We start from the raw sequence: 22,059 nt of genomic DNA on the forward strand, positions 1-22,059 counted from the left end.
TTTTTAAAGAATGGAGTTATGGTTGTAAATTGTTGAGTCATTAAGTGAATCACCTTGTGACTAGACCTGATTTTATGAGCTTTTTGTGGTTAGCCATTAAGCAAATGCTGTGAGTATTAACTGAATCCATTATACCACAGATGCTTTTTTGGGGCCAGTAATGCAGAAAAATGGTTTAAAAAATTGTGGTCAGATGAGTGTAGGATGATGTAAACCTCGGAATCAGGCCATAAGTACAGTACATTTGTTTAGAACTGTTCTAAGATCAACTTCCTTATGGGATACCTCATCAGATTTGTATAAATGGATTTGATGGGAGTTTTTATTTATTTATTTAATTTATTTATTTATTGTTAGAGTTGAAAGGGACCATGAAGGCCATCGAGTTCAACCCCCTGCCCAAGCAGGAACCCTATAGTACACCAGTCAAGTGGCAGTTCAATCTTCTCTTAAAAATGTCCAGTTTTGGAGTTCACAACGTCAGCTGGTGGGTTGTTCCATTGGTTGATCGCTCTGACCGTCAGGAAGTTCCTCCTTATCTCCATGTTGAATCTCTCCTTGGTCAGCTTCCAGCCATTGTTCCTCATCCGGCCCTCTGGTGCCCTGAAGAATAAAGTGATCCCCTCCTCTCTGTGACATCCCCTCGTATACCTGTAGACTGCTATCATGTCCGCTCTGGCCCTCCTTTTCTCTAGGCTATCCATGCCCAGTTCCCTCAGTCTCTCTTCGTAAGTCGTGGTTTCCAATCCCTTAATCATCCTGGTTGCTCTTTTTTGCACCTTCTCCAGAGTTTCAATGTCTCTTTTGAAGTGTGGTGACCAGAACTGGATACAGTACTCCAGGTGTGGTCGGACCAGGGCGTAGTAGAGTGGTATTAAGACTTCCCTGGTCTTGGAGTGTATTCCCCTGTTGATGCAGCTTAGGATTGTGTTGGCTTTTTAAGCTGCTGCTGCACATTGTTGGCTCATGTTTAGTTGATTGTCTACCAAGACTCCAAGGTCTCTTTCGCAGTCGCTACTGCTAAGAGGGATTTCTCCCAGGTTAAGAGGATGAAAAATAAAAGAATAAGAATTAGAAGAAAACATTATCTAATTTACAAGTGGATTTAAAATACAGAATTTCTTATTAAAGAAGAAAAAGGAAGGGAGAAAAAAGACAGAAAAAAGACAAAAATAAAAAAGCTGGTTAAAAGAAATTCTGCAACAGGCTGTTAAAAGTAATATGTTGACTGCTGGTTGTTAAGTGAATCTGGCTTCTCCATTGTTTTTGCTTATCAGAATTTCAAAAAAATATGATCACATGATCCCAGGACACTGCAACAGAACAGGACAGAATAAAATAAAATAGAATAGAATTCTTTATTGGCCAAGTGTGATGGGACATGTAAGGAATCTGTGTTTGGTGAATCCGTTCTCAGTGTACATAAAAGAAAAGATACATGTCAAGAATCATGAGCTACAACAGTTAATGATTGTCATAGGGTACAATCAGGTCTGATAAGCAACCAGGAAACAATATTAATATAGTAGTAAGGATACAAGCAACAAGTTACCATCATAAGTGGTAGTGCTGGGCGAAATTGAAGTTTGGGTTCGGCAGGTTCGAACCCCAACATCTCTGGCCCAGCGTGAGGTGAAGTGCTGGAGGGGTGTTGTTGTCAGGCTCCATCAAATGGGCGATGGCCAGGAGCCGCCAAAAATCCCTGCCCCTAGTTCTCTCTCATTTCAGAGTCTCCCGGCCATCGCCCGCTTGATGGAGCCTGACATCTCCCCCCCAGCGCTCCACCTCCCACCGGGCAAGAGAGCTCGGGAGGCAGGTTCTGCTGGGCTGGCTTCTGAGGATACTGGTGGGCAGCTTCAAGTGGGCAATAGCCGGGAGGGGGAGGCGGGGAGGGCTATGAGTCAGAGCCCTCCCCGCCTCCCCCTCCTGCCCACCGCCCGCTTGAAGCTGCCGGCCGGGATCCTGAAGTGCTGGGGATGGGGTGACAGGCTCCTCAGATCCTCAAAAGCTGGCCCGGCAGAACCTGCCTCCCGAGCCCTCTTGCCCAGCAGGAGGTGAAGCAGGGGGGAGGTGTCAGGCTCCATCAAGCGGGTGATGGCCGGGAGCCTGACACCCTCCCCCCAGAGTCAGAGCCCTCCCCACCTCCACCTCCTGCCCACCGCCTGCTTGAAGGTGCCGGCCGGGATCCTGAATAACCGGCTGGCAGAACCTGTCTACCCACCCCTCTGGCCCAGCAGGAAGCAAAGCGCTGGGGGGGGGGGGAGGTCAGGCTCCACGTCTGGAGTCGCCCCTCCTACCCTCCTAAGCCGAGTCAGCAGCTTGAGCCTCAGAGCCCTCCCTGTCTCCCCCTCCCACCGTGGTGTTCGAACGAACGCTGAACCTGAACACGGACGTCTGGAAAAGTTCGGGTTCGGTATACCAAACCCTGCAAATTTAGCACAGACCCGAACTATGCAAGTTCGGTTCGCCCAACACTAATGATAGGAACAATGAGAAGACTAATAGTAATAGTAATGCAGCCTTAGTGAATAGTTTGACGGTGCTGAGGGAATTATTTGTTTATCAGAGTGATGGCATTCAGGAAAAAACTTTCCTTGTTTCTAGTTGTCTTGGTGTGCAGTGATTTGTAGCATGGGTGGGAGTTGAAACAATTTATAACCAGGATGTGAGGGGTCTGTAGATATTTCCATGGCCCTCTTTTTGACTCATGCGGTACCCAGGTCCTGAATGGAAGGCAGGTGGGCAGAATTTTTATTTTTTCAGTTCTGATTATCCTTTGAAATCTGTGGCGGTCTTATTGGGTTGCAGAACCAAACCAGGCAGTTATAGAGATGCAGATGGTAGACTCAATAATTCCTCTGTAGAACTGCATCAGCAACTCCTTACTTATGAATATGAACAAGCATCCAAATTTTGAATGTGACCATGGTTCTTGTGTCCTGGGATTTACGTATAAGTTAACAAGTTGACAAAAAGTTCTTCTCTATTGAGCAGAGGCTGCTCATCATTGATTGATTCTCTCAGCTGGAGCTTCCTATTGGAACAGGAGCTGCCGACTGGGGCTTTTGCTGGAGTCATACTATCTTGAAATAAAAAGAGCTGTTGTCACTAGTTGCATCGTGACTCTTCAGTGCCTGAACTCAACAATGGTGATGCTCCAACAATCTTGTGAAAGACAGTTATAAATTACTTTTTTCTCCCAGTGCTGTTGTAACTTTGAACAGTCACTAAATGAAGACCTGTTGCACATGAAAATTAGCAACCCGAAACATGGCAAAACATAGCCTCCTTTGCAAAGTTTATTGATTAGATTGAGTGTCACCCCCCCCCCCTATCCTTCTTTCTTCTTGCACTGTTGAAATCTTCCAGAACTATCATTCTTCGGCTTGGTGCATTTCCACAATAAACAAAATGCTGACATGGTTTGTACAACTACAGATCCTCTGATAGAAAAAGTAAATTCCAGAAGTTCAAAGGGATATTTGTTTTTTTGGTATGTCTGGCATTTTAGAACCAGGAGATTGTGAATCAAGGGGTAAAATAGGGTGAAACTCCAGCATCGTAAAGGGTAATGATAATGTTGGCTAGAAAGGGACATTTTGCATAAATTTAAAGGTGGGTATCCATACATTGAATTCTGATGTTTAAAAAAGAAATGAAGGCTTCTCATCTCTGCTGCAAATGGGTAGAGACCAGATTAAATTCCTTTCTGTTCAATGGCTCAAAACACTTGTACACCAATGAATTCACACATGAGACCACCAAGGAATGACTGAGTACACATATTGACCTAAGCCATGTTGTGATTTGCTTCTCTCCGGCTTAATATGTTGAATTTTGAGTCCATATTTCATGCTTTAGTATGCAGTGTGATCCCACCCACTTGTGGTTATTGCCACGAGGGCTTCTGGGGAAGATCAAAGTCTGCAGGATGGTAGATTTTGATAGCTACTTTATATCAGCTGTCCCGTAGATTTCAGCCTTCTGCCCAGATCCTGCTCATTTATTCAGACAACCATTTGTTTCAACGGTATAGGGTTTCCTGCCTGAGCAGGGAGTTGGATTAGAAGACCTCCAAGGTCCCTTCCAAGCCTGTTATTCTGGAGTTAATTCAATATGTTATTTATTACCTACCTGGCATAGGACCATGAGGCCCTAGGGAACTGGCTTTGCTCCATCACATCAACCTATCCCATTCATACAGGAAGGGAAAGGATATTATAGACACCACCAGTCAAAGGTTGCAGGAATTGGGCAACGCTAGTTTAATGAAAAGAAGGTCGAGGGGATACACGATAGAAGCCTTCCCATATCTCAGGATCTGCCAGACCAGCTGCACGAGTACCAGAAACCAGACCAGCTGGCCACATGCATACTCTGGAAACAGGAAGATCATCATCTTGGAACACACATGCGTAAAGGGTGGCTGTTCTTCCAGTTTTTGGCATGCCTGTGCGCATGAAAACCAGCTGGCTGGCATACCAGAACCCAGAAGAGCAAGGGGCGACACTACGTGTGCCTGTAGAAATGGCTCTGCATGCCACTTCTGGGATGCATGCCATAGGTTCGCCATCACAGGGGTAGCCAATCAGCACACAGTATTTTCCCTCCAGAATGGAGGACCTGACTGAAGCCTATGTGCTTCAGTCTGAGAATGTAACACTGAGGTTGTCCATGATGGAGGGGTATATATTAAATAATGAATGAATGAATGAATGAATGAATGAATGATTGATTGGTGCAGAAGCTTCCAAATTTCCAGAATTAACCCTTTGTGAAGGGCACTTGTGACAATATTAGATGACCAATGGTCAAGAGAGATCTTGGGTCTTCTTCACTGCATATATTCAAGAAAAATGTAGAGGACTTTTTTCTGGCATGCCATAAATGGGATTCCTGCACTAAGCCATGAGTTGGAGCAATGGTCTCAATCAGTGTTTTTCAACCTTAGCTGGATGTGTGGACTTCAATGCTCAGAATTCCCCAGTCAACATGCAAACTCCCATCTAAATAGCTTCTTAGAACTTTGTAATATTGTCTATTTTGCTGAAGTCTTAGGCATCTTATGAGAAGTAAAGAAGTGTTTTGGATTTCTATATGCCAAATAAATTCTACTACCCAAATTCAAAGATCATTTTCTCCAAGTTCTGAAACATCCATGGAAAAATCAGGTGTCCATAATAACTGTAAATATATTTGTGAGAATGTTGAAAGCTACTAATGATCTTAATTTTTCTGCCTGACATTTTTTCAGGGTCTTCTGCATGGGATGCGTGTTTGTTTCAAAGGAATAAATGAGGTGGGGAAAAAAAATCTGTTTTTTAAAATAACCACTACAAAGTCATGTTGCACAGTTTCTTTTATTGAATGATTTTTATATTTCCTTGAGCAGAAAAGCAGTTGCTGTTCTTGTAACAGGAAGAAAGGAAGGAAGGAAGGAAGGAAGGAAGGAAAGAAGGAAGGAAGGAAGGAAGGAAGGAAAGAAGGAAGGAAGGAAGGACAGACGGACGGACGGAAGGAAGGAAGGAAGGAAGGAAGGAAGGAAGGACGGAAGGAAGGAAGGAAGGAATGGAAGAAGGGAGGGAGGGAGGGAGAGAGGAAGGAAGGAAGGGAAGAAGGGAGGAAGGGAGGAAGGGAGGAAGGGAGGGAGGAAGGAAGGGAGGAAGGGAGGGAGGGAGGGAGAGAGGAAGGAAGGGAAGAAGGGATGGAGGGGATACAGATTCCTGAGTAAAGTTTTCAGTGTTGTCCATCACTGTTTCTTTAGGAATTTTCAGCCTGTGGTGGTGACTCTAGATGTAGACCAGGGATCTCTATTGTAACCTCACCTGGGCATGAACCTGATCGTGAAAACCCTTTGGGGAAGGCAGGGATGCTTTGATAGAATGAATGAGGAGCAAGAGTGGGGATAAAGGTTGGATTTGGCTCCTGAACTTCCCGCACAGTACGCTTGTTGACCCCTTGTACCACTGTCTCCTTCTGTTTTGCTGGTATTTCTGTAGCATGAGGATGGTGTTCTTGGTGTTCAGACTAGACAAAAGATAACAAAAAGTTGTTCAGGCGGTTGAGCATATCTAGATTATACATTGCGTTAACTCTTTTTGTGAAATGTTCAAGACAGTTGATGTTCATAATTTGTGACGGTGAGAGAGATCAACCAGGGGAACGGTCTTCCTGCGGAGGTCATGAACGCTCCCACACTGGAGACCTTCAAGAAGAGACGGGACTGTCATATGTCTGGGATGGTATAGGGTCTCCTGCACCAGCAACAGATTGGACTAGAAGACTCACAGGGTCCCTTCCAACACAAACTATAAATAAATACTAAATAAAAACTGCAGAAAAAACAATTGCTTCCAACCTGCCTTCCATTGAGGACCTGTATACTGCACGAGTCAAAAAGAGGGTGGGAAAAATATTTACTGACCTCTCGCATCCTAGACACAAACTGTCAAAACGTCGCTACAGAGCACTACACACCAAGACAATTAGACACAAGAACAGTTCTTCCCCGAACGGCATCACTCTACTAAACAAATAATTCCCTCAACACTGTCAGACTGTTTACTAAATCTGCACTTCTATTTCTACTAGTTTTTCTCATCATTCCTACCATCCTTTCCCTCCCACCTAGGACTGTATGACTGTAACTTGTTGCTTGTATACTATTTTTTTATATTAATATTGATTGTTTCTTCATTGCTTATTTGATCCCTATGACAATCATTAAGTGTTGTACCACATGATTCTTGACAAATGTCTCTTTTTCTTTTATGTACATTGAGAGCATATGCAAATTCCTTGGGTGGCCAATCACACTTGGCTAATAAAATTCTATTCTATTCTATTCCATTCCATTCCATTCTAAATGAAATAAATAAAGAAAAAACCTTTCCAGCTGTACTTCCTCATAGGTAGATCTTAATTATTCTCAGTCTTGCTAGGAGGATGGACAGGAAACATGTCCAGGTGAGCCAATTCCACTTTGTTGTATGGATACATCAAGAAAATCTCGCAGATCTGATGTTACAAATGTCCCCTCTTCTTTACAGCCCAAGAAACTAGGCAGGGTCCCTTCTGAGTATCTTTCTGCATCCCTTATGGAGCTGTTGTCAATCTGCCCTAGTTGGAATGTAGAATTGCAGGCAAATTCTGTCCACAGCCTGGAGTTTGATGCTGACAGGGCTCAAGGTTCATTCAGTCTTCAATCTTTGAAAGGTTGGTAAAATGAGGATTGTTGGGCGCAATATGCAAATAATGTTTACATTATAAACCGCTAAAAGTGCTGTAAAGAACTATGGGTTAATATATAAGTCCAAACGCTATTGCTATCTCATAAGATTTCCCCCCGCATAAATTTACAATTACATTACACAAAAATCTTATAAGAGATTTTAATCTACCTGCTTAATTAAATCAGGTTTTAAGTAGTCATGTATTGAGTTATTATTTAACTGAGAAATCTGTTGGTTTCCTGGGTGAAGTCCAGTCAATGTGTTTTTAAAAATAATCTATGCTTATCAACCCAGGAATAAGTATTTTCTGCAAATGTTAGCTGTCTGAAGAACTCACCGGAAATATTTCACAATTTGCAGTGACCGATTTAGAATCTTCATCCGCTCCGCCTATTATCACAGAGCCTTTGCATAGGCCTTTGTCCTACAACAAAGGAGAAAGTTTTCATCAACAAAATTCCAGAAATTTAACCTGCCACAATTTCTTATATGCCGTGGTATAGCACTGGATATGGTTGATCAGGTGTTCTGTATCAAAGGGCCGTCTCCATTTCTCCCTGTAATTAACTCATCATTTCTCATCAGAATGACCATTTCTGTTGTCCCATTAGGGTGGATGGAGCCGCCATGGCAAAGGTGAATTCTTCTTCTATACTTTTTAGAATTTTAAAATAGTAATAAAACCATTCTATGGATTTCTTGAAGTCAATTTTCCAGAATAGGAAATACATTTTGCTGTTCCAGATATTAGAAACATAGAAACATAGAAGAATGACGGCAGAAAAAGACCTCATGGTCCATCTAGTCTGCCCTTATACTATTTCCTGTATTTTATCTTACAATGGATATATGTTTATCCCAGGCATGTTTAAATTCAGTTACTGTGGATTTACCAACCACTTCTGCTGGAAGTTTGTTCCAAGGATCTACTACTCTTTCAGTGAAATAACATTTTCTCACGTTGCTTTTGATCTTTCCCCCAACTAACTTCAGATTGTGTCCCCTCGTTCTTGTGTTCACTTTCCTATTAAAAACACTTCCCTCCTGAAACTTATTTAACCCTTTAACATATTTAAATGTTTCAATCATGTCTCCCCTTTTCCTTCTGTCCCCCCGACTATACAGATTGAGTTCGTTAAGTCTTTCCTGATATTAATTTTATTATTTTAATAATTATAACTCTATAATTATATACTCTTTGACTGTTGTTAGAATTCTCCTGCAAAATTTTAGAAATGATTATTAACTTTATGGTTCCCTGGTTGGCTTGGAACATAATGAATTACTATGCCTGAATTCAGATGCAAACCAGCTGTAACAGACTGTTAAGGGTTAATTTATTACATTTATATGCCGCTTATCTAAGGGTCCTGAATGATTGTGATGGCTTATAATAGAATAATAACATTAATAAAATGTTATTTTTGTTTACATTAAAATGTTATTACATTTCATTAACATTAAGACATTAATATCAAGATTAGCAACAATGAAATAAGAGTTAAACCCAAGAGCACCAAAGGGATGGACTTCTGTCTCTCATTCAATCGACCTCCACTGCCCCCATATTTATGCTTCCTATGTTTATATAGATTTATTGTAGCTAATGTGAGCATCTGCCTCCCAGTTGTTCTTCATTTGCTAACATGCTAAACACATTGATGAATAAAAGAACTAAAGCAACCTACTCAAGGAGAGAAGCAACCTAGAACTAAGGAGAAATTTCCTGACGGTTAGAATAATTACTCAGTAGAACTACTTTTTCCAGAAATTATGGGTGCTCCACCACAGGAGGCTTTTACAAAGAGATTGAACAATCATTTGTCTGAAATAGTGTAAGTAGGGGTGGGCTGCTGTCCGGACGGATGGGGGAACGTAGTGGGGCAACAAAAATGGAGCTCCACTGGAGAGCACCCAATTTGCACTGAAAGATGTTGAAAGAAAATTCAGTGTGTCCTACATAAGCCACGCCCACAGTGTAGTAGTTCTACAGTGTGGTAGTAAAAGTTTTGGTAGCCCTTCACTGGATATAGGGCAGTGATGGCGAACCTTTTTTCCTTCAGGTTCCAAAAGAGCATGTGTGCATGCTATCGTGCATAAGAAATTGCCCACTCCCATAATTCAGTGCTTGGGAAGACCAAAAATGTCCTGTTTCACAACTTCCGTTGTGCATGGTAGGCTCGTATTTCACCCTCACCAGGCTCCAAAGGCTTTTCTCCCATCCCTCTCTGGAAGCCAAAAATGCCCTCCCAGAGCCTCTGTGGCAGCCAAATATTAGCTGGACAGCACACACACACACACAGGTTGGAGCTGAGCTAGGGCAACGGCTCATGTGCGAGCAGATATGTTTTTGCCTGCCACCTGTGGCACCCTGCCATAGGTTCGCCATCACTGGTATATGGTTTCCCGCCTGAGCAGTGAGTCTTCCAACTCTATTGTTGTGTTCTGTTCTGATATGAGCAGGCCGGGTCACCATTCCCAGCCCTACCGGAATGGGCAGGGAGTGGTGCGCGCCCTGAGTGCGTATCCCCGTATCAGCTTCAGTGCATGCGCAAAAACTGAATCTCGTGCATGCGAGATGTCTGGGGTTTTTCGTGTCTGGAAAGTGAAAACCAGCAAAAATAAAGTAAGTGGCCACCCACACTGCCACCATTCGCATCCGTTTGCCCTAGGGCAAATGGCGGCAGCATGGGCATTGCGGGGAGCTGGTGCAAGAAATGAGTGAAGAGCAAACGGAAGTGAACGGCGGCAGCACATGTGGTGGGGGGGAAGCCAGCAAGAAAAGTGAGTGAGGGGTGAATGGAAGTGAACAGCAGCATGGCAGGCGGTGGGGGAGAGCCAGCAAGAGAAGCGAGCGAGGAGCAAAGGGCCACAGCATGGACGGTGTGTGTGGGGGAGCTGGAATGAAAAGTGAGCAAGGGGCGAACGGGCGGTGAGGGGGAGCCGGCGCGAGAAGCAAGCAAAGGGGCAAATGGAAGCAAACAGCGGCAGCACAGGCAGTGGGGGAGCAAACAAGGGGCGAGCGAGGGGTGAATGGAGGTGAACGGTGGCAGTACCAGCGGTGGAGGCTAGCTGGAGCAAGAGGCGAGCAGGACGCGAGTAGGGGAAACAGCTGTAATTTTTTATTGGAATCATTCCGGTTGCCTGTGTATGCGCATTCACACCCTGTTGCAACTGGAGCGAGCCTACATGCTCTGTTTTCCCAAGTGGAACAACGGTTCCAGGCATTACGGCTGCTGCCCATCACTGGATATGAGTATGTAAAATTTGGTTCTTTAGAACAGTGTTTCCCAACCGGTGTGCCGCGAGACATGGCCAGGTGTGCCGCAAAGAAAGAAGCTCAGCTTCTGGTCTCGCAACATTTTGCAAAGAGCAAAAAGTTGTGAGACCAGAAGCTGAACTTCTTTCTTTCCGGCTTACAAGCCGCCCCACGGCTACTTCCCGCTGCCGCCGCCATCACCCTCCTGCTGCGTACCGCCTTCCCGCTGCTGCCGCCCTCCCACAAGGCCCCAAAGATCACCTGCTGCCGCCGCCAGGGTAGCTCCAGCCAGGCGGGGTGCTGCAGCTGCCAGAGCCCACTGGCCTGAGAACCTACTCCCTTCAAGCTCCGTTCGCGGGGTGGTTGGTTATACTTTGAAATGGGTGAGACACGAGTGAAGCGCCGAAGCGCTCAAGTGTGCGGCCAGCCGCCCCCTTTTCATCTCACCCAAGAAAAAGAGCCAGGGGGGGGGGAGGCAGGTCCCACTGCCTCCGAAAAGCAGCTCAGCAATGGGGTCGGGATGCGAGACCCCATTTCTCCCCACCCACAGCTTCAAATGGAGATGTGGAGGGGAAGCAAAACTCTGCAGCCCTTTTCGCGAGTTGGTATTTGGGCCCCTTTGTAGCGAGCACCTCCTTCCCACACTTGCCCTGGGTGCGAATAGTTCAGGAGTTAACACTTTTGGGGGTCTTTCCACCCCAATTTCTTCCCGCTTTAAGCCTCGGTACGGGAAGAGCCTTTTGTTCTGCCGCGGTTCAACGGAGCCGTCCTTTGAGAAAGCTGCGTCTTTTTGCCAGCGCTTTAAAAAAAGACTGAACTCAGTTATTCGGAAACGTTTTCGATGGCTTTTACGTTTTATAGCTGCTGCCCGATCCTCAGTCTGCTCCCCATTTGCAGAAGAAAGACTCCCAGGTTTTGCAAAAAAAGGGGGGGGGGAGGGGGAGGGAAAGACATAGAGGGAGGGAAGGAGGGAGAGAGAAGGAGGGCAAAAAAGAGAGGAAGGAAGGGAGAAACAAAGAGAGATGGAGAGAGAGGGGGAAAGAAAGAGGAAGGAAGGGAGAGAGAGAAAGAGGGAGAGAGAGAGAGAAATAGAGCGAAAGGGAGGAAGAGAGATATTTTTTTGTCCAAACATTTTTTTAGCCCTCACCCCCCCCCCCCGCTCAATGTTCCCCAGGATTTTGTACATGTGAATAATGTGCCACGGCTCAAAAAAGGTTGGGAAACACTGCTTTAGAAGACATGCATTGAACCATGATGTAAGATTAGGTTTTATGCAACATTGTGCATACTTACTGCAGTTTCTTTTGGGAGGAGAGGGCATTCAGTGATGTTAGAGACAGGTGTACTTTTAGGACAGGAAGTCTCCTGGACGGTGAATTCGACATTGTACAAAATACCATCAACCACCTATAGAAAATCATAAGCATTTAGAGTAGGTCACATTGTCTGCAGGAAATATTCCTCATTATCTTGGGTGCCCTGTCAATCTTTATTAACCTGAAGTCTTACAGAGAATCCCCATGATTCTTAGCACTAGGAAAACTGGTAGGATGTCAAATGTTATCAAGAAGAGAACACAAACACATTCAATAATCAAATGGAACGCAACATTGTGGAAAGATCAAAGTCCCATCCACCTGGGAAATTGGAAGTGCTGGGGAAGCCCTCTGGCGCATGAACATTTTATTTAAATCAGATATCTACAGATATTGACAATCTGTCTATTCGTTTGGCAATAATGTAGAAATCAACTGCCCTCTGCTGAAATTATATTTGTTATTTTTCATTTCTACCTTTCACAGAAACCCTGGGTTCTGTAGCCGTCTCTATACAAATCAAGGAGACAGCATTAACTTTCTTGCTCAAAAATACTCCACCTCAACTTTACCTGTGAACTTGCTTTGGTGACCTTATAAAGGGCAAAATAATGATGATGGCCATTCTTGGCATTGAATTTGGCCAGGCTTTGTCTTGATATTTCCTGAAATCTTTCTTCAGAAGGATCTTGGAGAATTGGACAGCCAGCGCAATCAAGTCTTGGCTCTCCAAAGAAAAAACCTATCATTTGAAAAGGTGAGACAAGGCATTTGAATAGGTGCTTGTACATTAGAATCAAAAAGCTTTGATCAGCTTGAAAATTGACCTGTATCTCATCAGAGCCATGCTCTGACGATCACCCGGGCCCACCCATCCCTGCACTTTACTGATCTATATCTTCTCAGCTGATTCATGTGGCAAAGCGGATTTCTGCACCTCAGCTGTGTTACTCCCCAGCAGTAATGTGGAAGGTAAGGTTTTTTAGAATATTCATAATTGGGAGAGCCACTGGTAAATAAAGTCAGCCAATGAATAGGCATAGCAACTCAGTCAGCCAATAGTGAGTCAGCCAACACTACTTCTGAGTCTGTGCAGAGAATCGAAACTGAGAAGCTCAAGGCTGGCTCTGGTTCCTGTCTCTTTTCTGTATTCTTCCACTCTGAACTCTGCTGAAATGAAACTTAACTGTTCTGTACTCTCTGTAACTGATTGCATCAAACATGCAAGCGTGCGGACAACCGAAGGGGTTGTTAAACTGGCAGGATCCCACAATGAATGACTACCAAAATTTTTACTACCACACTGTGGGTGCAGCTTATGCAGGGCACCCTCCATTTTCTTTCAATTTTCAGTGCAAATTGGGCGCTCTGGGTGGAGCTCCATTTTTGTTACCCCACTGCATTCTCCCCTGTTCGGGAAGCAGCCTACCCCTGGGATCCCACCACTGGAGAAGGGTACGTATTTGAAGGCAGGAACCAATCTGTATAGTCTGGAGGACAGAAGGAAAAGGGGGGACATGATCGAAACATTTAAATATATTAAAGGGTTAAATAAGGTCCAGGAGGGAAGTGTTTTTAATAGGAAAGTGAACACAAGAGCAAGGGGACACAATCTGAAGTTAGTTGGGGGAAAGATCAAAAGCAACATGAGAAAATATTATTTTACTGAAAGAGTAGTAGATCCTTGGAACAAACTTCCAGCAGACGTGGTAGATAAATCCACAGTAACTGAATTTAAACATGCCTAGGATAAACATATATCCATCCTAAGATAAAATACAGAAAATAGTATAAGGGCAGACTAGATGGACCATGAGGTCTTTTTCTGCCGTCAGACTTCTATGTTTCTATGTTTCTATGTTTCAATAGAAGAGAATGTCTTGTTGATAACTACAGACCAATATCACTATGCTGTGCCCCATGCAAAGTCATGGAATCAATTATAAACCAGTCAATTAGTCTCCACCTAGAAACTAATAATCTGCTCTCTAACAAACAATTTGGATTCAGAAAAAAACTATCCAGCAGCCTGTAGCTCCTCCACTGCAAAAACATATGGGCAATTCATCTAGATCAAGGAAAATCCATAGATGCAATTTATATCGATTTCTGCACAGCCTTTGATTCAGTGATCCACGACAAACTACTGTACTCCTAAAACTCAAATCCTATGGCATCTCAGGATCCCTCCACAGCTGGATTACAGCATTCCTGTCAAATAGACAGCAAGTGGTCAAAATAGGAAGCACCATATCCACCCCGCCTCTGTTAAAAGCGGTGTTCCCCAAGGGAGCTTACTGGGGCCAACATTCTTTATTCTCTACATCAATAACCTTTGTGATCACATCACAAGCAACTGTGTTCTCTTCACTGACAATGTAAAACTCTTCAACATCACCGATAACACAACTACTTTCCAAAAAGACCTAGACTCTGTCTCCATTGGTCTAACACATGGCAACTCCAAATCTCAACCAGCAAATGCTCTGTCCTACACATTGGCGCAGGGCTTGACGTCAGCGGGCCCCTTCTGCCCCGACAGCATCCTCCTGACTGCCATGCTACAGGCCAGTTAGCTTGACATCAGTTATAGTTAAAATGATGAAGACTCTACTCAAAAAGAGGATAAATCAGCACCTAAAAAACGATAACTTATTGGACCCAAATCAGCATGGCTTTACTGAAGGCAAATCATGTCAGACTAATCTCATTGATTTCTTTGACTATGTTATAAAGGTGTTGGATGAAGGTGGTGCCGTGGATATTGCCTACCTGGAGTTCAAAGCCTTTGATACGGTTCCACATAAAGAGCTGATAGATAAATTAATGAAGATTGGACTTAATCCCTGGATAGTTCAGTGGATTTGCAGCTGGCTGAAGAGTAGACAACAGAGAGTTATTGTGAATGGTGAGTATTCTGAGCAGAGACAGGTTACAACCGGTGTGCCACAAGGGTCTGTTCTGGGTCCTATTCTTTTTAACGTGTTTGTGAGTGACATAGGGGAAGGTTTGGTAGGGAAGATTTGCCTATTTGCCCATGACTCTAAAGTGTGCAATAAGGTTGATATTCCTGGAGGCATCTGTAATGTGGTAAATAATTTAGCTTTACTAGATAAATCGTCAAAGTAATGGAAACTGCAGTTTAATGTTTCCAAATGTAAAATAATGCACTTGGGGAAAAGGAATCCTCAATCTGAGTATTGTACTGGCAGTTCTGTGTTAGCAAAAACTTCAGAAGAGAAGGATTTAGGGGTAGTGATTTCTGACAGTCTCAAAATGGGTGAGCAGTGTGGTCGGGCGGTAGGAAAAGCAAGTAGTATGCTTAGCTGCATAGCTAGAGGGAGATTGTGATCCCGCTATATAGAGCGCTGGTGAGACCACATTTGGAATACTGTGTTCAGTTCTGGAGACCTCACCTACAAAAAGATATTGACAAAATTGAACGGGTCCAAAGATGGGCTACAAGAATGGTGGAAGGTCTTAATCATAAAAAGACTTAATGGACTCAATCTGTATAGTCTGGAGGACAGAAGGAAAAGGGGGGACATGATCGAAACATTTAAATATGTTAAAGGGTTAAATAAGGTTTAGGAGGGAAGTGTTTTTAATAGGAAAGTGAACACAAGAACAAGGGGACACAATCTGAAGTTAGTTGGGGGAAAGATCAAAAGCAACGTGAGAAAATATTATTTTAGTGTAAGAGTAGTAGATCCTTGGAACAAACTTCCAGCAGACGTGGTTGGTAAATCCACAGTAACTGAATTTAAACATTCCTGGGATAAACATATATCCATGCTAAGATAAAAATACAGGAAATAGTATAAGGGCAGACTAGATGGATCATGAGGTCTTTTTCTGCCATCAGTCTTCTATGTTTCTATGCTCACCTTGTGCCACTGTGTGTGTGTGCGGGGCGACCACTTGCAAACCCATCACCTCCACCGCCTCGTCTCCCGCTGCCCCGCTGTCTGAGCCCGTGTGGAAGGTTGCTTTTGCAAAAGGTAGGTGATCGGCTCCTGGGCAGGGTTAAAAAACCTCTGCGCTGAAGGCTGGTGCTAAGTGTGCCAAGGGGGACTGCGCACCTTAGCAGGAATAGTGACCCCTGTTCTAGAACATAATATTTGATAATGAATATGCCAATGCTAAGGTAACTTTTATTCCATGATAGATTAAGATCAGATAAAGGAGATGCTTCTTAATCTAAATTTCAGAATACATTTGCAACAACTTCTAGTCCACACAATTCACTTTCTTGCTGACAAAACCATATTGGTAAAACCTGAACCATGTATTAATTGCCAAGGATCTCATGTACTGAACTGCATATGAATCAAAGCAGGTTGTTTTGCAAAACAGACTGAAACATAAGTAACCATTTTTAAACATACATACAAATCCAAATAACAAATAAATAAATAAACCTAACTAAGAAACTAGAGTATGTAGTAGTTGCTTAGCAATTTCTGCTCATTTCTCAATGTTTGTACTTCTTCCAAAAAATTCTACTCCTAAATTTTTAATGGAAGGTTGGTTTTAGAAAGTTACAATGTGACACAAGAAAGTAAAATAACCTATAGTAAGAAATAACTTGTCAAAGATAATGTACGGTGCCTTTTAAGAAAGCCCTTGTTAAGTTTTAGAGAATAATACATTAAGAAAAAAATATTAGTAGAAAATGCACACACAATAAGTGTATGAAAGATGCAGAATTTTGGAACAAAAAATATATAGAAAAGCAAGGGTTAGCTACTGAGTCCACCGAAGAGCACCCAATTTGCACTGAAAGATGTTGAAAGAAAATGCATAAACCATGCCCACAGTATGGTAGTAAAAATTTTGGTAGCCCTTCACTGTAGAAAAGTATGGGCCAAAATAAGAATGAAAATGTAAATTATGTTAATCTCAACTTAAATATATTATCCCTGCTTAGTGATAAATTACTATATATTAACTTCATATATTCATGAAAATCACTTTTTATAGTCACAGCATTAAGTTTTACTTTTGTGATGTGTACCACCTACAGTTTACATTTTGGAAATGCTCATTTAATGTTTTGTTATGTCCTATGTGTTATGTTTGTTTTTTCCCTTTTTTATAATGAATAAAAATTAATAAAAAAGAAAAGAAAAGTATGGGCCAAATTGTATCTGTGGATGGGAAACAGAGTAAAATGGGATTACAAGTTATATATATATGTGTATATGTGTATATGTGTATATGTGTATATGTGTATATGTGTATATGTGTATATGTGTATATGTGTATATGTGTATATGTGTATATATATGTATATATATATATATGTATATATGTGTATATATATGTATATACACATATATACATATACACATATATACATATACACATATACACATATACACATATACACATATACACATATACACATATACACATATACACATATACACATATACACATATACACATATACACATATATACACACACACACACACACAGATATATATATATATATAACTTGTAATCCCATTTTACTCTGTTTCCCATCCACAGATACAATTTGGCCCATACATATATATATTTGTTTTCGTAAATTTTCACGGGTATATGTATGTAGATTGTTCTGAGTTCGGGTTTTGCCCTGTGTAATATTTTGCATGTTTATGCGACGTTTCGGTGAAATCACATCCACCATCATCAGGCTGAAGTTTCCAAGCTTCGTGCTGTTGTAAAATGGAATGTCTGCAACTGTCATTTCTTCCTAGTGTATAGTGTGGGGGTGGAGATTTGGTTTGAATGTAGCAAATAGATTGGGTGATTATGTTTCAGTGATCTGATTGGTTGGTGTAATCATAATTATTAGAAGGATTGACATGGTGATTTTATGAAGTGTTTTTTGTTTAAGGCTGGTTTCCAAATTTCAAAAGTCCAAATTCATAATATTTAGAAGGATTGAATGGTGATTTTTATGAAGTGTTTTTTTTTGTTTAAGGCTGGTTTCCAAATTTCTGGTATGCGGGACGTGTCATCTCTTTTATTCATGCAAAGGGGGCTCCTTTCAATTTCTATGGCTTCTAGAGAAATTCTTCTATATAAATTCTCTGTTTTGTGAAGTAATTTAGTTTTTTCAAAGTCAATTTTGTGCCCTGTTTTTTTAATGTGCTGGACAAGGGAGGAAGTCTTATCTTCTTTTTTAACTGCATTCACATGTTCTGCAAGGCGTGCACTTACTCTTCGGTTGGTTTGTCCAATGTATGTGGCTGCACATGTTTTGCAAGGGATTTCATAGATTCCTTGGTATTCCAATTGGATTTTATCTTTGGGGCTCCTTAGGATATTAGATATTTTTTGGTTGGTGCAAAATGAAGTTTTGATGTTATGTTTGTGCAGGATTTTACTAATTTTGTCTGTGGTGCCCTTGATGTAAGGGAGGATGGTGGTACCATTGTCCTGTTCTTGATCTTGTTTTTTGGGGGGGTGTCTCTTTTTTGATCAAAAAGAGACACCCCCCAAAAAACAAGATCAAGAACAGGACAATATATATATACACATACATACATACATACATACATACATACATACAGAAAATACATATTAAAATATACATACCAGGTAGTAAGATGCAGGAAATGTCATACAAATATGTATCATTTGAATTCTTGTAGATCTTAATTATTGATTCGCATTGGCCAAATTTCTAAAACAAGAGAAAGTAGCTTGCATTAGCTTGGTATGAATGTGATGCTGAGCCTGCCAGGGATGGGGGAGACTGGTGGGGTGGGGTGGAATTATTGGGGGGTGGGGGAGCTGGAGCATTACAGTACTGACAGAGAGGCAGGCATGGCAGGAGCCAAGGGGTAGGCCACTCACGGGGAACAAGGATTCACTGTTTAAAAGCGATTACGTGTTCTGCTTCCTCGGGCTCATCCGGTAGAGCTGGCAACACGGAAAGTCAGGGCCCAGGCTGCTGTTGTTGAATGCCAGGTCAATTGTCAAGAAGCCCCCGCTGGTCCCAGACATGCTCTTGGAGGAGGGGGAGGCCTGGCATGCATAACTGAGGCCTGGCTGGGCCATGAAAGGTGTGTTACTCTTTCGGAGATGTGCCCAGATCGGTTTCAGGTATTACATCAGCCACAACCAGGGAAGGATTGGAGGAGTGGAGATTATTGTCTGAAAGACACTCAGCCCTCGAGGAATCCCTGCACCTGAGATTGTCGGATGTGAGTCCTTTTAAAGTTGGACCTAGGGGTTCAGGTGGGCTTGCTTCCTTTTTTGGGGGGGGGGTGTAAGAAGCTGTCCAAGACCTGCTTCTTCTCCATTCAGGGTACAGACACGGAAGAATCAGTTTAAATTGCAGAATAAAATATTTGGAGAACCGTTCCTAGGTGTAAGAACTGTAGGAGGGTGAGACCGGCCTGCTAAGAGAAACTATGAGCTATTTTTTGAGTTCCTGCAGTGAGTCGGGGTTCGCTTCCCTCCCTTCAAATGCTGTGATTCATTCACATGTGGAATTCCATTGATTTGAAATGACAACTAAATGCAGGGAACTGTCAGGGAACACAGAAAAGCCAAAGGAGAAGTATGAAAGTGTTCTCAAAAGAGAGGGTTGTTGTTACCACATGGCAAGTGGTAGAGTGACTCCCTTAGCCTCCTTTGCAAACAAGTTTAAAAACTAAGATTTTACTTTCCAAATCCTGCGAATAGTTCTTTCAATAAGGAGATCCATTACTTACAAGCTCGTGTGGCTCTCTAAACTCGCACTCTTTCCACGATTTCTTACTCCAGCTGTGGCATTTGGTTTCTACCACATCCAAAATGAGGTAGAAAATAGAATAATCATCCTGCCAGGGACAAAAGAAATTCTTGAAAATGCAAGGCTTAAAGTTAATCACCATTAGCACATTAGATGTAAAGGAAGTAACCTTCAAATAAAGACAGGAGATTGTTTACTCCAAATGGTTTGTTACATGCGGCAAAACATTAATGTATCCCCACTTTATGTTTAATGTCTGTATGTGTGTTTGTTTATTTTAAGAAAATTAATAAAAAGACTTTTTTAAAAAGAAAACCCATTAATTTTAATCCTAGCAAGTCTGAATATGTATCATCACGAAACTGATTTCAAATGATTATCTTAAAATGTCTTGGACAGAGAGTACACTGCCCCATTGATTCTGTCGATTTTCCCCCCTGCCCAAACACATTAGTGCTACCATGACTGGGCACCAGAATGGCGAGTGCTAAATGCAAGGAGAGAAAAAAGGCAATAGAAAGAGCAGACCTTACCTCGGATATTTCGAAGGCATTAAAAATGCGCAGCAGGCCATCAATGTACCTGTCTGCATTATATTTATTGAGTCTGTTGAGGACCGCTTCTGCAGCAGCCTTTACCTCCAAAGAGTTGCATGATGGGTGAAGAAATTGAGTGAATGGAATAGAAACCACTGAGTGAAACAGCTGTATCGCAATAAAGAATGAAATTAAAACGGCCATTTTGGAAATCTTTGCAGAATCAGAGAAGACAGCAACTACAGCTACACTGAGGGAGCAAGGCTCTGACAGAGATTTGCCTTCCTATATATACTTTGAAATCAATAGTTAATGTTTGTTCTTCCATTGCATGGTGTCCCTCACTTTTAAAGTTCAACCTGTGAGGTGATGATTGCATAATATAGAGCTTGGCAGGAGAATGTTTATTTAATGTTTTTGGATTTATATAAGACCTCCCTTCGTCCCTCCATTCCTCCTATAAAAGGAGATATTTATATCAAATTTATACCTAACTGGATGCACTTTGATTTACTCATTTTAAAAAAAATGTAAATGTATTGGCTGCCTTACTCAAGTGGACGCTGGATGATATTCCTAGGCTGACCATAAATATTATTAAAATATTGAAAGAGCTGAAGTATGCTCACTTGACCGTATGACCAGAAGATATTTTTTGATACTGTGCATATTATTAGCAATAAAATGACATGGTCTGATCAGAAAATGCTTTGTGGTACTGAATTGAGAGGCAATGGATGACTGTGGTCTTGTCATGATTTCTCAATTCAATCTATATCTATAGTACAGTCATACCTCGTCTTACGAACCTAATTGGTTCCAGGGGGAGGTTCGTAAGACGAAAGGTTCGTAAGACGAAACATTGTTTCCCATAGGAAACAATGTAAAGTCAATTAATCCGTGCAACAAAAAAAAAAACCCCGCAAAAAAACGCTGCCGCCCGGCTGTCACCTTTTAAAACAGCCTGGGGGCTTCTCAGCGACCTCCCGAACGCCGAACGCCAAACCCGAACTTCCTCCCCCTGGAACCAATTAGGTTCGTAAGACGAGGTATGACTGTACTATAGATATAAAAGGTGACTTTTGCCAAACTTCCGGGTTTGGGGTTCGGGAGGCTGCTGGGAAGCCCCCCAGTCCGGCTGTCACCTTTTAAAACAGCCGGTGGGCTTCCCAGCAGCCTCCGAATGCCAAACGCGGAAGTTCGGGTTTGGCGTTCGGCTTCGGGAGGCTGCTGGAAGCCGCCCGGCTGTTTTAAAAGGTGACAGCTGGGCTGGGGGGGCTTCCCAGCAACCTCCCGAACCCCGAACCCGGAAGTTCGGCAAAAGTTCGGGGTTCGGGAGGTTGCTGGGAAGCCCCCCAGTCCGGCTGTCACCTTTTAAAACAGCCGGGGGGCTTCCCAGCAGCCTCCCGAACGCCGAACCCGGAAGGTCTAGTCACATGGTGATTCAGTTAATGATTGAACAATTTACAACCATAACTCCAGGCTCTTAAAAAATATGTATACAAAATATTTACCTTAATTAAGGTAAATATTTATATACAAAATATTAAGGTAAATATTTTGTGTATATATATATATATATATATATATATATATATATATATATATATATATATAAAAAAGACTGGAGTTATGGTTGTAAATTGTTGAGTCATTAAGTGAATCACCATGTGACTAGACCTGATTTTATGAGCTTTTTGTGGTCAGCCATTAAGCCATTACCTTATGGTTGTAAGCTGAGGACTAACCATGATAACTTTGGAGGCATTGTTCTCACCCACCTTGATTTTGCAATTGTATCCAACCCTTTCCCTCTGAGAACTCATGACTGTCCATAAGGCACCACATAATTTTAACCTAAATTTAAACAATACTGTAGATATAGATTGCCTCCCGAGCCCTCTTGCCCAGCAGGAGGCAAAGCTGGGGGGAGGTGTCAGGCTCCATCAAGCGGGCAATGGCTGGGAGCCTGACATCCCC

The 22,059-nt window shown here is 42.4% G+C and overlaps 1 protein-coding gene across 1 annotated transcript; it reads right to left on the minus strand.

The window, feature by feature from the left end:
• Window positions 1-5,341: 5,341 nt before the first annotated feature.
• LOC139168207 (fetuin-B-like) lies at window positions 5,342-20,345 on the minus strand. Its single transcript, XM_070753716.1, has 7 exons — window positions 20,077-20,345; window positions 19,524-19,631; window positions 18,400-18,487; window positions 12,380-12,549; window positions 11,785-11,898; window positions 7,570-7,656; window positions 5,342-6,027 (listed from the first exon to the last, which is right to left on the minus strand). Exons 1-7 carry the CDS (start codon window positions 20,281-20,283, stop codon window positions 5,761-5,763), a joined length of 1,041 nt encoding a protein of 346 aa, XP_070609817.1. The 5' UTR covers window positions 20,284-20,345; the 3' UTR covers window positions 5,342-5,760.
• Window positions 20,346-22,059: the final 1,714 nt, after the last annotated feature.

This window comes from Erythrolamprus reginae, chromosome 5 (genome assembly GCF_031021105.1).
Source record: "Erythrolamprus reginae isolate rEryReg1 chromosome 5, rEryReg1.hap1, whole genome shotgun sequence".
In the NCBI taxonomy this organism is placed as follows: Eukaryota; Metazoa; Chordata; class Lepidosauria; order Squamata; family Dipsadidae; genus Erythrolamprus; species Erythrolamprus reginae.

Bases quoted from the DNA above. Each gene is read 5' to 3' on its own strand.
- LOC139168207 (XM_070753716.1), bottom strand. From the start codon at position 20,283: ATGGCCGTTTTAATTTCATTCTTTATTGCGATACAGCTGTTTCACTCA. The intron at 18,488-19,523 runs GTAAGTAATGGA...CTCTTGTTTTAG, and splicing joins TTAGAGAGCCACACGAGCTT to AAATTTGGCCAATGCGAATC. The intron at 7,657-11,784 runs GTAAGTATGCAC...CCTTTGTTGTAG, and splicing joins TCCTCCCAAAAGAAACTGCA to GACAAAGGCCTATGCAAAGG.